General features: G+C 39.1%; 1 protein-coding gene across 1 annotated transcript in view; it reads left to right on the top strand.

The window, feature by feature from the left end:
- The window catches only part of LOC139699988 (uncharacterized), a 29,091-nt gene extending 12,212 nt beyond the window's left edge, over positions 1-16,879 (top strand). Inside the window, exons 2-4 of the mRNA XM_071598405.1 lie at positions 1,575-2,629; positions 5,511-5,546; positions 15,197-16,879. Coding sequence (XP_071454506.1) covers positions 2,387-2,629; positions 5,511-5,546; positions 15,197-15,979 — 1,062 coding nt within the window. The 5' untranslated portion in view covers positions 1,575-2,386 and the 3' untranslated portion in view covers positions 15,980-16,879. The remainder of the gene's footprint in view (positions 1-1,574; positions 2,630-5,510; positions 5,547-15,196) is intronic.
- The last annotated feature ends 226 nt before the right edge of the window (positions 16,880-17,105 follow it).

Raw genomic sequence — 17,105 nt, 5'->3', positions numbered from 1 at the left:
GTACGGAGGAGCTAATCCAAGAATATTCCGACACACTTGATCCGATTGCAAAAACCATAAACACAGTAATCAAATCGGGTTAGGTTTTGTTAAAGTGCACCCAATACTAATCCCAACGGAGTGTGAAATTCACACAATAGGGTGGGATTAACCCATGGCAAATTTCACAAGAGAGGACACGAGTATACCTTCAGGTATTCCCCTGAGAAGTCTTATTGGACCTCTTTTATTCCCACCTCACTTTTACGAAATTAACTCCATAGTGACAAGTAAATACGTTTATTTGCCGACGATGCATTGATTTACTGTGATATCCGTAATCCCGAGGACATAACGGCTTTATTGTATGACCTAAATGCCATGCAACGCTGGTGCGGCACTTGGCAATTAGAATTAAACCTTAAAAAGTGCGCAGCGGTGAATTTTTAGGAAAAGAGCAATTCCCTCCTGAACATCTGCTGCATCGGAATTGAATGTGTAGACTCAATTAAATACCGCCCCAAATAATAATTTAATTGGACCGCGTGCAGCGTAGGGGAGCTAGATTTGTAAAACGTTCGGTTGGGAATCACTCACGGAACGAAGGTTAAATCACAGATGAAATCTTTTGCATAAATTCGAAGGATGTCTCGTTAGCAGATATGTTGAAAATGTATTATTACCCCCATCGTAGTAGGGTAGATGAGATCCTGTCAATAAAGTTAAGATAAAGTGACAGATTAATTGTAGAAATTGAACTTGCATTACTGTGACAGTAGTTCACGCGAAATATTTTGTATCCTTTAACTGGGCGCGGAGCCCGTATCTGTGCGTTCCAATTCTGACTGACTGTTTAATTCCAATACGATAGGCATGGGCGAATTTGAATTACCGCTGTATCTACTTATTAATTAAGTGTAGAAAAGATATATTTAAGTTGCCATTTTTTTCCACGAACGATAAGGGATCAGAATAACATTGTTCGACCGCGGTGGAGGTTACATTCGGGTCAAAATTAGTCTGGTGTGTATTCATTCACCCCCTGCACATATCCTAGCGGTGCCTTGCAGGGTATTAAAATATCTAATACCAATTTCCCCTTAATCTCATCAAATTTAAAGTTCCATTTGCAGCACACGGGGTACCCGAGTGTCGAATGGCCTTGAATGTACGCATCTTTCACCGATGATGACGTATTTGGCGTTACTTCCAGTGCCGATGAGTCTCGATCGTCTTTTAGGAGAAAGGAATTCCGGAGAGGAAAATAATGGAAACCCGTTATTTAATACTTTCCTGAGCCGTAAGTTCAAGCAGAATGTCTCGAATGATTGAAGAAGCGAGAGACGGTGACAATGTAAACTAATGGCCTTCTGAAGGTTGAACCGTAACAGAAAGAGCAAAAGAGCTACCGGGAAAAATGCAGGGAACATTATGAAAAATATCCATGCGAACTGTTGCAGGAGATTAATGTAATACGTTTGCTGTCGATATATTTAGACTATGTATAATACTTGAGTACTTATGTATCACGGGTTAAAGGAAAAATATGCCATTGTTACACTTTCGGCTGATACACATTTTCTTTTATTCGACAGGCTTTCATGGAGACATCCACAATCGTCGCATAGCATCGATCAAAATCATTAAATCATTAAAAGAAATCAATTCAATATACCGCCTCAAGGAACATGCTAGAAGATTACGTCTACTTTGGAATAAAGAGCACTTCCTTGTGACCCGAGGAAGCGTCGAAGGCCACTGTCGCAGTCCAGAAGGATTCTTGATGCATCGCACCTCAAGGCGGAAGAATTTAAGGAAGCCGCGGTGACAATAGGATGTCACCGGAACGTACAGAAAAGAGAAACAAGAAAATACAAATACATACGCGAGGCGCCGGCTAAACGCAGTGCTCGAAATCCATGAGCCGCGCTCCACTCGAAAGCCATCGCCGTCTTCCACCCATAATCTCGACACGCCATTTCCTCCACCGCCACGCCATACCGCTTGGCGCGCATCGGGGGTGGTGAACTCCCCTCTCCCCGCGGCAAGCAAACAAACGAGAGTATAAAAGTGGACCTCGACTGAGAGAGTGAGGGGGAGAGAGAACGGGAGGACGGCATGAGGAAGTCCTTCCCGCGCGTGTCAATGAAGATCGTACTGTCCTTGTAGACAGCTAGTTCCCGTCATTCATCACCCACCCCGCCAATATCGGTGGCCGCCGCCTTTAAGAGAGAACGGACAGGGTTAACGGCGGAAGGGCTTCAGTTCCGCTCGGACCTCCGCATCTGGAGGACTGCTTGGAACGTCAACCAGGCTTGGCGGTGGCTTTTTAAGTCTTCAGTCAGCGCGCGGTCTTCGCCCCAGCCATCTTTCCCGGATCCCACTTTGACAGGCTCGGCTCGAGACAATGTCACTAGGGGATAGCGAGAGGTTTAGACGGCGGGAGGCGGAAGTGAATGACCACGTCGATGATTGTGGCCCCGGCCTGGAGATGGACCCGGAGGAGGAGGACGCAGTTTGGGTCTTCGGATACGGATCCCTGTGCTGGTTTCCCGGGTTCGAGTACAAAGACTCCGTCCTCGGCTACGTCACCGGGTTTAAGAGGAGGTTCTGGCAAGGAAATGCTGCACACAGAGGGACGGCCCACAAAGTGAGTAACTTTATTTATTTATTTTACATTATTCTGTAAACAGCGCTTCGGCCTTTAAACCGGACTTTGAACAATGATATGGCATTTCTTTTTTCCTCTCTCCTTCTCTGATTATACTCAAGAAAACTGCTGTACTTTGGATGTTTAGAGGCAGATCCCTCAAAGACAATTCCGAGTGCTCCAACGTAAAATACTAAAATACGCACATTATCCGGGAAGGATTTAGATTTCTGCCTTCCCTCGTATTTCGTAGATTCCTCATAAAGAACCGTCTAGTAGAATCGAAAATCCTAGAGAGAGAAAAATCTCTCGCGATATCGATCGATGTAAGCAACACCGCATCGGTGTTGCTTGCGTGAAGGTTTAACGAATGTACCAGCAATTGTACTTACATTACTGTGAGAGTAGCTTACGGGAAATATTTTGATTTGCTCCTCTGGGCGCGGAGCCCTTATCTGTGCGTTCCATTTCCTTGATTTTCTAATTCCAATACGATAGCCATGGGTGATTTGAATTACCGCTGTATCCACATGTCAATTAAGTGTAGAAAAGATAGATTTAAGTTGCCATTTTTTCCACGAACGACAAGGGGTCAGAATTACATTGCCTGACCGCGGTAGGGTCATATTCGGGTCAAAACTAGTCTGGTGTGTATTCACTCCCTGCCTTGCACCCTAGCGGTGGCTGGCTGTGAGTGCTAAAATAAATTTTTTTTAAATACAATATTTAAGTCTTATTTTTCTTGGCGATAGCTGATTCCCAATTTGATTCACCGTATGCAATATTGAAAAGCACCTAACTTGTGCTTCAAGATCAGTTTTCTCCATTTTTGCTTGGGCAGATTTGGCATAAGAAATACTTTGGGACAAACGGGGAGGCAAGGTTCCACAACCAGTAGTAGTTGACTACGTTATTTTAGTAGTTGGTTACTAGATCAGTTGATAGACCTCACTCGCAGCTGGTTTCGCCTGCGTAGAGAATTATGTTGTACTTAGATCCCGTAGTACATGATTCTGTTGTTAAAATTACCTCCATTATTTGAATTATTTTGCCTTTTCATTAGTAGCTAACAATTGTGCAAAAGTTCATTTTAACATTCATGTCTGGTGCTGAATCATTCCCTGCCACACACCCTAATTGTGGATTGCATGGTACTATGTAGACATAGATGAACCATTACCAGCTGATCTCAAGTAAGAGCGAGGCATGGACAAGCTATCACGGGCATTTTATCACGCCTTAAAAGTGCGATTTACATTGGATCTAATTAAAATTTGATATAACGCTATTATCCTTTAGTACACTCGTCGATATAATTACATTATTTTTTGGAAAAATCTCGGGAAAACAATAAATGCTACATACCATAAAATTCAAACCAGGTTGCTCTATCATATTATGAATTTTAACTATTATTGCATATGAGATAAACAACAAGCCCAGGATGCCACCAAAATCCCAAAACTAGATGTTAACTCAATCACCATTTCCGCATAAAAAATATGGTTAAAACCAGGTTCATGTGATAGTTGAATGGTATGACAACTTATAAGGTATCCATGTACCCAGTATGAAGCAACAAGTTCAACCAACGCCGCATCCTTAAGTACGCGCGTGGTTTAATAATGCATTCATGGTTTATTAAATCGCATGCACAGCAAGTTTTACGTTAAAATTAATAATTGTTATAGTAACTTAAAGATAATATTGGTTCAATTGGAAATTTCTATTCTAACAATTGTATAGATATTGTAATCACGAGTTTTACTGCCATCGCCACATGGCCATGAATTACTTAAGTTCCCGATTCGATTCGAAAAGTTCACGAAGCGTAGACTGGTGGCTTTTGATGCACAATTTACAATGTACAATACATGAACTTTCACGTAAAAATTTATATTTGCAATTTAACAAGAAGCTGATCGTAAAACGTTGATGATTTGCAACCACGATGTATAATTATAAGAAAAAATTATTGGGAAACTTTTGAGCATCATTAAATCGTAAACAAGTGTGTTTGTTTCAAAAAATGTGCGTGTGCATACATTCACGAAGCATTTCTAAGGTCCCCAAAGCTGGCTTTTCTTCTATTTATACTGAAATCGATGAAATGAGGCGCCTTCTTTCGAGTAAGGTGTGTGCCTGCCACGTGATCGCGGAGACAGTATCCCGCATATGGCTAGGAAGTCTTGAAATAGGAAGGAAGCCATTGCGGCAAATGGCCTACTAATGCAGCTGCCAGAGCGAACGAACATCCCTTTGCCCTTGACACAGAATTTGCTGGCACTAAGGTTATCTTGTTCCTGTCCCATCAATTAAATATACAAATACCTATGTATTGCATGTCGTAGTCGCATGATTTGGCCTTGCATACAGTGACAGTAATTAAAGGCGCGATTGAAATGTATTTTTGTGCAAACCATGTTGTATTCTGTAAATATCACATTTTTCAAAAGCATATCATTCGGAAATGAATTAGCGCACATTTTTTATCAATCAAAAATAATGAAATTATTAATTATCGTGTCTATCCATGCCACGAATTTCTTAGAAATGTCTACTTTCTGTCCAAAGTTGCTCAGCCGCAACATATCTACTAAACAAATAACACTTAACCTTCGTGATTTATTATTCATGCATTAAAATTCTTGTAAACACTCAGCACATCACGTAGACAATGACTGTTAAGTGTTAATTGTCTAGAAGATAATGTTGCGGACATAATTGCAGAAATGTTTTACGAATTTTTAATTCTAGCTTGATGCCCGATTAAAAATATCAAACAGAGAGTTTCTAAGCATGAAAAATCACTCTTCCGAGTTTTCTATCCCCAGTTTCTATAGTTGTTTGTATTTTCTTTCCTTCCATGTATCGGCACCAGCCTGGAAGAGTGGTCACCGTCGTCGAGGATGAAAAGGTGAGCTGATAAAGGAAAAATATACCAGCTTAAACTGTCTTGGGTCACCTTCTCCTATATATTTTAATTATTTCTGTTCCATAAGCTCTCTAGGGCTTCATATCTATTATAAACAGCATTGCAACACCGCTCTTCCCTAGATAAGGGTAAAAGCAAAATGCCTAATGAAAGAGTCAGATCCCTGGATGACTGCCCAAACGTTTCGTACTCGGCTTGGCACTCCCAACCACTCGAAAACATCAACGCTGATGAAAGAATGGTTATACTCACGAAGATCCATTAATGAACCATTGAAAATTGCTTGCAACTGGTCCTTCATAGCACGGTTATCAATGGAAGGTAAAGCTTATCTCTTTGTAGGGAGTACACACATCTGGCAGGTAATTGGTGAACACCCACCGATAGGAGTTTCTATTATTATCATCAATACAGTTTCTAAGTTTCTAAATTGTTCCTGAGAGTTGATTCATTCAATTATTAGGAAGTGAAAGAAATGAAATATTAAGGTTTCCCCATGTGTTTGTTGCTGCTGTTTAAATCCCCTAAATGAGATTACACTGCGGTGAACAACATACACGAAGGTTCCTTAACACGCTTCATACTTCTCATGGAGTCGTTGTGAGGTAAACAACATGATCTGATGTTTCTCCAAACGAAGTCGTCAGTACGTCACTGTGTATTACTAAGGCCTTGCGTCTCTCTGAGATTACTTTCTACCCACCCACACCAATCCATTACGAAATCTAATGGAGCGTCAACTGTTCAAACGTGTACTAAGGTCGATGCGGTCGGATGTTGAGCATTTTCTGTTTGCACATCTTTTGTGATTTCATAACTTCGAAGACCTTATATGAAGACTGCAACACAGAGGAAATGTAGATTAATAAAATCGTGCATAGGTTTATTTAAGAGATATTTAAAGTTGATCTTGATGTTGATGAAGTGCAAGCTCTTTGATACGCCTATTTACTAATTATGCGTTGATCTTTATGCCGTAATTTTTGCCCAATAGCAAGGGGATTTGAACGAATTGAAAGGGTGAGTAGCTTGCGTAATTGGAAGCGCTGGAAATAGGGGGAGGAGACATCAGCCTGTAGTCTCAAGTATTTATTAGTGAGCATATGTTTTAGGTAAACGGTGACCACAGCGAAGCAAGTCACTCTTGCAACGAATATTGCTCGCAGTTCCAAAGATATATTTTTGAATTGGCAAAGTAGCTGGTTGCGGGCACTGTCAAAATTAATGAAATCGTAATAAACAAATCAATTTTCGGGCCTTATACCAACAGTGTCAGTGTATTCTAGAAACTAGATGAATATTGTAACCTATTTATTGTCATTTGAAGGCTATGAGCAAACTGTATGGACTTGGAAATTGACTTGTAGCTTCAAGTCACAGGAACCTGATTTTCGGCAAAATAATAAGGCATAAGGACCTTTTTTCCTAACTGAGCGGCATATTTAGCGCCGCTAAACTGCTTTATATGTTAAACTTGTTTGCCACATCCTCAATTGTTAATATAATTTTTAGCTGGAGAATAACAGTTAAAATAAGTAGAAATACCTCGAATTAAATCCTTTTAATCTTATAATTACGGTATTTTTCAGTTTACCATGACCACCTATCACTCAAAAACACTTATTCAAGAGATAGCAGTCGAGAATCAGTAATGTCAATGCATTTGAGCTAAGTTCAGTCGACGAGATTTGAATCTATAATCCTTGTTTGTGAATAATTTTACTATGGCACTCAAATGACTAAAATTACAAGGCAGTGATCATGTATACAACATAAATACGTTGAGTGTAGATACCTTTTGAGTAGGAAATGCGTAGAAAAGGGATATTAATAGCTATAATTGTCAGGTTCTTTAATCTCATGCGAACAAAAGTTAAAATATTATCCGATTATTTCACTGTCCTTCATGGTTCGTCGCATGACACATAACTAATGAACTTGGGTAATGAATGCTTATAGGGCCTAGACACTATGCTATCTTCTACGAATTATGAAATAAATTCGATAAAAACTCCGTGAAATCCATTCATTGGCATGATTACGGACTTGGCCTGCTTTAGTCATAAGTCTTTTCAATTATAGAATGTTAAAACGCTCATTGCATCATTAGCTAAAGCCATTTCCCTTCGTCATATTCTTGCCAGAGCAAATATTAATCTACCATTGAATCTTATTATGCTACTTACAAAAATATTTTGCAAATTGATGTTTAAAAAGTCGTAAGTGGAAGTCGCGTAGAATGAAACTTCCTACAAAGCTGCACAGAGAATACAAGTCGCTGTAATTTATGATGCCATTCAATTATTTGCTGAGAAGACATACTTTCACCCCAGTGACTTCCTCTGATGTATCCATTGCCTTTTTAGTGAGTCGCCAAATGAAGCGATGTCTATATACACCATTTTCGCCTGCATATGCGAACAAGGTAGGGCAAAAAGAATGCCCACTATTACTTGTCGATAAAATCGTTTGCATAATTTTCTTTGACTAAAATGTTTTGATAAAATGATCGGCATAAGAGAACATTCGAAAATATGCTTCTATAAATTGTAGCCCTAACTTTATTTATTTTACCATTACCTTTATTTATTTGCCTGAAATATAATCCTACTTTTTACTGATGCTGACGTTTGTTAATATATTATAATCCGTCACATGCAAACTGTTAATAATCCACCCGCTACAAATTACATAGCTATTGTTCACTAATAAATCGATACATTGTATTTTCCTATATTATTTTGGTACGTAAAAAATCCGTTGGCCAAATCCAATACATTGTCCAACAGGCAACAGCGGATGAAAAAGCGATTCCGGGCTCTTTTGAATAAGCGCACATAAATAATATACGGGAATGGAATCTACGAAAATTACAACAAAACAAAAACTGCGAGACGTGGCGCGTTCAGTGAGATATTTGCGGTTTTAATTTAATTAATTATTTGAAAGGAGATAATGTCATACATTTTGCATACTTTGTGATTTTTTACATAATAAATCCTTATTAATATCTTCCTACTTTAATATTAGTGAAAGTCGAGTGCATTTAGCTGTAATTACCTTCTCTTTTCCGCTGATTTATGACCGAATGAAATTCTCGTATCATATTAAAAATAAATTGAATGCAGGCAAGAACGACGACAAAGCACCTGTTTCAACAAAGTAATACGGATCTTCTAATATGGAAGGCACATTTCATGCTGTAGTAGAAAAAGCAAAAAGAATTACACGACGGAAGCTCTTCACCAGGTACAAGAGTTGAAGAGGTGTAAAGCTAAGAGGGATTAAACTTAAAGTTAATGCGCATATTTGGCAACTAAAACATTTTTAAAGAACACTTCCTCTCTGAAGTCATGTTGATTATTGAAATTCCGAAGTCCTGCTTTTCCACGCCTAGCTCGCACCGTTGTTTGACCTAATTTTTTTTTTATTTCTCGTGCATAAAACCAGCCTCAAAACACTGCCATTTTCTTTCAAGGGTGAGGTCGAAACTTTGAATTCAAAGTCCTAATAACAGCGTCTTTCCCTTTGTTTTCATTTCACTATCAATGGAAGAGTTGATGTGCTTGTTTGTTTCTTTCCCTATCATTTCCCATGGATATCATGGACTTGGGATCGCCAATTAAAACGTTCAATAGCAAAGCAACAGTTCAAGACTTCTCACTAAGAAGTAGCGGGAAAAAGGTCACCAGTTCGGTCATTTATTTCACATTAAAAAAGCGATAGTAAAAATAACTCGCCCGAGTTATGCAGCATTTCAGACAGTTGCGAGAACGGGTTGTACGAGAATGTATAAAATATCGTATATTTTATTTATTTATCGCCTTTCCTATTAATTTTAAGAAGAAATGGTGATAGTTAAAAATTAAAGTGACCTTCCTGGTCCGCGTGTAATGGCAAAAATCCGGCTGTGTTCGGTGTATTACACGAATTATTATCGCGTGATTTCACGGCATGTCCCGCCGCAAATCTATTACGATTTTTTACCCCATCGAGAGTTGTGTAACGCAGGAAGCGTCCACATTCGCCTCCAAGATCATCAACTTTATCTTTCCGATGTCTGGTTGTTTGTCAACAAGTGAATGGCTGTGACCGCAATTCATTAGCTATATACGACACATTTAATGACTCACTTAAAATGGTCGTCTTTGAGTGATTTTAAATCAAAAACTCCCCGACAGTTCATCACGGGAACAGCAAATGAATAGATTTTCCTATACTTTTCGTTTTTGGTTCACTTTTGTTTGTGCGGTCAGTCGCTCAAGCGTTTCAGAGATATGCCTGGAGGATGTAAACGGTTTCCGATTGTATTCACAATCATGTGAATTCTCTTTTGAGTAATATCGAATGAAATAACTATATATATATATATATATATATATATATATATATATATATATATATATATATATATGCATATGGATGTATATATATATTAACCATAAACACAATAATCAACGGCGTGTGAAATTTGCACTGCAGGGTAGGTGGGCCAGACATTTATATATATATATATATATATATATATATATATATATATATATATATATATATATATATACACACACACACATTCACACACACAAACGAGAGTTAATTCACCAAAACAGGGTCTGTAATCATATTATTTTATTTTTTTATTTTTTCTTATTTACATGGTATATACCCAGCGAGCCATCGCTAGAGTGTGTGGCAGGGGGTTAATTATAACTAGAATAATTTCACCCGAATATGGCTCTACCGTGGTCGAACAATATTATTACGATCCCCTCCATTTGTGGAAAAAAATGACACCTTCTCTCAATCTATCTGTTCTACACTTCCAATTCGGCAATTAATTCAACTTCGTGAGGATCCCATATACTTGCAGCATATTCTGATTGATGCCTAACCAGCGGAAGATAACACTTCCCTTTGACCTTTTCATCACATCTACCCAGGACTCTTCTCATAATTCCTAATTTTTTGTTAGCTTGTCCTCATTTTTCCCTTATGTGTTTCACCCAGGAAAGATCGTGAGTTAGGGTAAGGCCTAGGTATTTAGTTGAGTCTATACATTCCATTCCGGTGCTCCCGATGCAGTAGGCGTTCGGGAGGGAATCGCTCTTTTTCCAAAAATTTATCACTATACACTTTTTAAGTTTAAATCTAATGGCCAAGTGTCGCACCAGCGTGGGATAGTATTAAGGTCATCTGATAAAGCTGCTTTGTCCTCAGGATCATGGATATCTCGGTAAACCACTGCATCGTCGGCCATTAAACGAATTTACTAGTGACTACAGAGTCAATGCCGTTAGCGTAAAGTAGGAATCAAAGAAGTCCGATAACATTTCCCTTGGGAACACCTGACGTAACTTCTACTGCATTTGAGCTAACTCAATCAATGGTTTCTCTTTGTACACGACCGCTCAAAAAGTCTTTAATCCAGCCCCAGATATTTTCATCTATGCCATACTATATGCTTCTAACTTAGTGAGTAGTTAACCATGAGGTACTTTGTCGAAGGTTTTCTTAAAATCTAGAAAAATTGTGTCCACTGGAATATTGCTCTCTCCCGAAGTAAGAATATCATGAACAGAAACCGTAACTTGTCTCTCGCAGGATCTACCTTTTCGGAAACCGTGCTGATTTTTCATTAATAACTCCTGATAATTGAGTTGTCTCACGATCGAACTTGCAACTATATGTTCCATAGCCTTACACGAAATGAATGTGAGGAAAATAGGTATGTATTTACTCGGTTCCTCTTTGTCTCCGTTTTTAAATATTCGTGTCAAGTTAGCCGTTTTCCAATCTTTGAGAACCTGGTGATCTGCCAGCGACTTCTTAAATATTATTTCTAGATATGGCGCAATTTCCGAAGCTAGATCCTTATATATACGAGCGGGTATTTTATCGGGGCTGGAGGATTTATTAGGCTTAATATTTCTCAGCAAACGTTCTAACCCATTATATGACATTTCAATTTTGGGCATCGGTGACGGCAAGATTTGGTAAGCTATCGCGGGTATTCTGTGAGATATTATATCCAAAATATTAGAGCAGCTTGGCTGGGAATCACTCACGGAACGAAGGTTAAATTATCCATTGAAGCTCTTGCATAAATTGGAAGTCTCTTTGGCATTGATGGTGAAAATGTAATTATTCTAGCGTGTATTCGCCCCCTGCCACACACACTGGAAGTGGCTTTCAGGGTATAAGTAAATATATAAATAAAAATAAATTTGTGAAGACGCTTTGAACGAAGGAATTTAATAAGTTAGCCTTTTCCAAACTGCTGGTTACTCTTTCGCCTTTATCATTTTTGAGTGAATTAACAGTTGACTTATTTCCCCGAACTTCTCTGACGCAAAACCAAAACGCTTTTGGATTCTCTTTCAAGTTTTTCGCTAACCTTCTCCTTTTGAATTCCCTTAACCCTTTCCGAAATTAATCCTTGGCATTCGCCCTACATATCTAACGGTCATTAGTGATCTCATTATTTTTGTCGCTAGAGATATCATCCCTAATATTTTTCATTTTAGCGTGACATTGTCTTTGACGTCGTAATGCCTTTCTAACACCCGCGTTGTACCATATAGGTACCGTGTTATCTTTTATAGATTTATTGGGAATGAACTGCTGAACGCGTGATCTCAAGGAAGTGAGTCAACGTATCCTCAGTATTTCGGTAATTACTATCTTACTTAAAACTAGCAAATTGATTCTGTAGCACGCACTATAGGCCGTTGTAGTCCCCTTCCTGAAACAAGTAAATTTTCCTTTTAGGCTTCTTATTTCGGACCCTATGAAGCGAAAACTTTCTGCACCGTGGTCAATAATTCCTTCGAAAGTTTCTATAGTTACGACTTTTTCGGGAATATTCGTTGCTAACAAATCAAGAATATTATCGCCCCTAGTTGGTGAAGTGACAGGTTGATAAGAGTTAGCGAATACTTGACTAAACTTTGTACGGAATCAATTTATACATATATATATATATATATATATATATATATATATATATATATATATATATATATATATAAGGTTTCAAAGAGTATTATACCAAAATATATCTGGCCATTCTGGGATAAGTAAGAAATAGCTATTGTAATTTTCCCTTAGGCCTTGAAACTACACGAGTCCTAGTTTCGATACATTGCAATATTTCATTTTAATGACAATTGATTTAAAACTGCTGCTGCGTTGCAAGTTTACAATGAAAATTATCGTACCATAGAAACAGGTTTACATAGATCAGCTCAACCGTAGTGCGAGTATGCACTTCGAGAAAATATTTTCGAAAGCTCTCGACCAAGGTTATAGACCACCACTTAGTTTAATCATAATGTGCTCTGATTGCGTGTTTCCCTTTCAAAATGAAATGTGTCGATATTTGTCCGAATGTTTTTTTTTCTATGACCTTCACAACGCCTTCTCTGACCTTCATCATTAGAGAACTGGTTTAACCCACTTTTGTGTATTGTCCACCCTTTGTTGATATTCTCACTATTGGTACGCTATACAGCTGTCCTCTACTCACAACATGCTGTGTCCGTGAGAAAATCCTCTTATTTTGTAGATAGTTCACAGGAATGCATGATTTAGTAATTTATTGAAATCACGGTACTAAGCTAATCGGTGATAGCAATTCGATTCTGGATTGTTATGGGGCCGAACCCATTTGTAATTTTATTTCCTTGGCACTTACATATGCTCCTACTTTTTTTCCATATTTCTAATAAAAGTATTTAATTCGTGTAATTAAGTAATAAGTATAAATATCGCTTTCAGTATTTAATTTTTTGTATTTATGCTTCGTATTTCCTACATCTCGCCTCAAATTGCGGACCTGTCTGCGCCAAAGTAAGATAAATACATGTTGTATTACATTTTCTGTACCCATATTATTAACAAACACTGGAACAAATAATAAAGAGGCATGCCTCCAAATGTTTTTTTAGAAAGGGAAGATTTTAAATGTGGTTTAGTTCCTCAAACGTGAGGCCATGTGAGCTCTTACCACTGGAATCTCGAAAGCTTGTCTTGCCGAGATCGCACATTCCCTTTGCTCAAACGCGCAAGGTCAAACTGGGTTGCAGAAGTTGATAGGTGTGATTATTACTGCAAGCATTATAAACCCCAAATTTTTTCATTCATTTCCCGGGGTTATGTTAAATTAGGTATTTCCTGCAAAACAGATCTTTTAAAGGACACCAATGCTTCTCGAATGAATGCATAACTATCATGTTTATTTCTTTTGTTTTGAAGGTTTATTGTCCTGAATATGAAGGCCTCTAAAAATAATTCCACCTTTCCATCTAATAGCTTTCTCTTGCGTCTCAAATCAAATAACTCTTCTCAATTTCAAATGTGACAGTAACGTGAATGTAACGTTTTGACCATAGCATGTATTAATAAATTGCCATCCCATTACGAAAATTCCCTTTTTTAATGATAAGCTATTTCTCTCTCTCTTTGTCGTTAAGAAAATAAATAGAAAATGCCCATTTTTTTTCGCACTTATCTTTCTTAACATGATTATATACATAAATTCTTAAAACACACAATATATTCCTCTTGCCCAACCGTTGCTACTGCGAGTACCTATTCTACAAAACACAAAATAAATTCCTATTCCGTTAAGATCTTTGCCTAGGTGAATGCTCTTTCCCTAGATGAATTGTTTAAAGATATTTAATTGTGAAAAATAGCACAAATTAAAGCTATTGCATAACTAGATGCTTTGAAAAATTCTTCGATACAAAATATTAATTTTGTGTATAATTTTATTTCTAGTAAAAATTAAGGCTTTTCATGCAGTACGAGTGTGTTAATAAAATGAAGAAAGTTTTGAATAATCTTGCCTAATATTGTTCGTCGAAAAGTCACGTTCCACATTCCCTCCTTTGATGCATTAGTTGACATGGACATAAATAGTGTAAGGACACTGTAAGCCACACGATGGTATGTACGTCCAAGACAACAGTCGATTGTCTTCCTAGGGAGGCGAAAACCGTCCAAAAGTGGTCTTCTAGCCGGAGTAACGGCTAATTTCCGACTGACAGCCATATACAGAGAGAATGTCTTAAGAAACCAATATAATGAATAATTAAAAAATGCTCAACATCTCAAAAAGCCGTGCTTTATACTTATTTACATTTAATATCGATTTTTTTAATATTCATAAATTTACGCGATAAACACGTGTACCACAGCTAACTTAAACAAAACGTTCATGGAAAACTCGTAAACAAGGAGTTCAATTCTTCAAATGATACATTATTCTGTAATATTTTATATTTTCTGAGATAAGGATATTCAGCCGATAACAAGAGTGTCATCACCGATCTTGAGAACACTTGTTCCAATCTGTTTGCAACTATAGCAGCATTCTGTTTGGAAAAAGCCCGCCATTATTCTTTCGTTCTGTGGAAATTCTGGTGAAATCTTCCATCCGAGAGATATTACTGTGGCCAGCCAGTATTCAAAATGGTTGGGCGTAAGCCCTTACAAAATATCGCTGCTTCGGTGCCATTTGTGTTACTTATATCGTATATGTACCTAGCCAGGCGCCTAACTAGAATACCACCCTGGATGCAAATTGATTGTGTTGAACGGCGTTTTTTTCTCTCTGTCTCTCCTCTCAGGAAGTGGTTTGGGGAAGAGCATTCCTCGTCACCGGTGATGCAGCCCTACCGTATCTTAGCCAGAGGGAGTGCAAGTTGGGAGGTTATGCCACTCTGCGCACCCTCTTCCATCCCCACCAGCCGAACAGCAGCCACACGTCCCCACGACACACCAGGTCGACCAAGGGAGGCGACAGTCCGTCGCCGTCGGACGACACGCAGGACACTCCCACAAAGGAGCAGCTCTTCGCCCAAAACCTCTTCGCCAGCCTGAGGCTCGAGGAAGAAGCGAAGAAGAACGGGACCTTCATACCGGGTATGAAACACCGGCCGAGCTTCGCCAACACTTCCCCATTTTCCATCGCCACCAAATTCTTCAGCGACCGCCGTTCTGAATCCACCGACTCGGGTTTCTCGTCACCGGAATCAGAACCGCGAAAGGCCAGACCGTTCCCTGTCGTGATGTATGTCGCGATGGAGGACAATCGATACTGGCTCGGGAAGGCACCGCTTGAGGCGATCGCGGACCAGATCTCCGAATGCCACGGGCCTAGCGGGTCCAACGCAGACTACCTCCTCAACCTGGCACGCTTCATGAGGACGGAGTTCCCATCGGCAAAAGACGACCATCTCTACGTGCTGGAGAGACTGGTTCGGGAGCGGTTGGCGGTGCGAGGGCAGAGGTCTCTAGCTGAGGAAGCGGGGGCGGCAGAAGGGAGTGACGAGGCTGCGGCGGCCCCGGCTGACGCCCACCACTTCACCGCCAGCCTGCCCTCGACGAAATTACGCTGCCTCAACATCTGAGCTCGGGAAAACCGTCCGTCTGAGGGCGGCCGATCTCGTACAGCCCTGTCGACAGGGACCCGAATGAGGCGTTTACTTAACTCAGTGTTAAATTCATGGTATGAATGCCTAACGGGAGTGGCTAGACCCGTGATGTTACGTACGTGTGTGATAGAATCCGGGTGCTTAATTTATTTGGTCATTTTGGCTGCAGAAGGTTCTTTGGCCACCGTTCGGGGGCCGCTCCGTTGCGAGGGAGCAAGCGAGGACGAGGAAGTGAAGTTCCATATCAGTCTATGTCTGAGACGCGACAGTTAATAATGATTGCTTCTATTTCGTAATGAGGTGTTGGTTTACGACTCAAGAAGGGCAAATTCAAGTATTCAGCATGTACTCGGGTTTGGATTTATTTCGTAACAAAACAACTCTAAAAGTTTGGATGTGCAAAACAATCGACAAGAGGGCAATTTGAGTTGCCAATCAAGTTACCCAAATTGCTACCCTCGCTTTTTGCGAAACTTTTGGCTGTGAAAAATGCTCAGGCTAAAAATGAACGATTATTACAATCCTGAGAGGCTACACGTGCCTAATTATTGTTTCAGTTGGCTTTTCTTGTTTAGCATATTGACTTTCGAATATTTTGGATGCCAGTTGTTGGTTTTAGTGGCTTCAAAAGTGACCATGACATTCAATTCTAAAAACCAATGCTATTGGTTAAGCCATATGTTAGCTTAAATGGTATTTATTGATCTCAGGCTGTGCATGGAACTTGAATATACACATATTTTTGGATCCTATGAGTGTTTGTCGAGTTCGTACTTCGATGCTCAATTACCCCTGCCTTTTTTGTCTTGCAATTATTTACTGCTTACAACTTTTAACTAATAAAAAAATAGATATAGCCACTGATTTACTTATAAATTTTGGCCGAAAATATGTGGATATCCACAGATTATCCTCTGAATTACCTTACCAGAAGTAACTGTGTACGCTCTCATCCCCAATTTCACGTTATAACTCCAGCCTCCAAAGAAGATTAAATTCATTATGATATTCTTCCGTCACATTTAAGGTTGGAGATAAGGTAAGATAAGAAAAATATTGCTTAAAATAAAAGAAATTTAAAGTTAATGGAATTAAATATCAT

This window comes from Hetaerina americana, unplaced genomic scaffold (genome assembly GCF_022747635.1).
Source record: "Hetaerina americana unplaced genomic scaffold, ioHetAmer1.1.p SCAF_10, whole genome shotgun sequence".
Taxonomy (NCBI): Eukaryota; Metazoa; Arthropoda; class Insecta; order Odonata; family Calopterygidae; genus Hetaerina; species Hetaerina americana.
The sequence above is the reverse complement of the archived record's forward strand: the minus strand, read 5'-3'. Positions and strand labels throughout refer to the sequence as shown.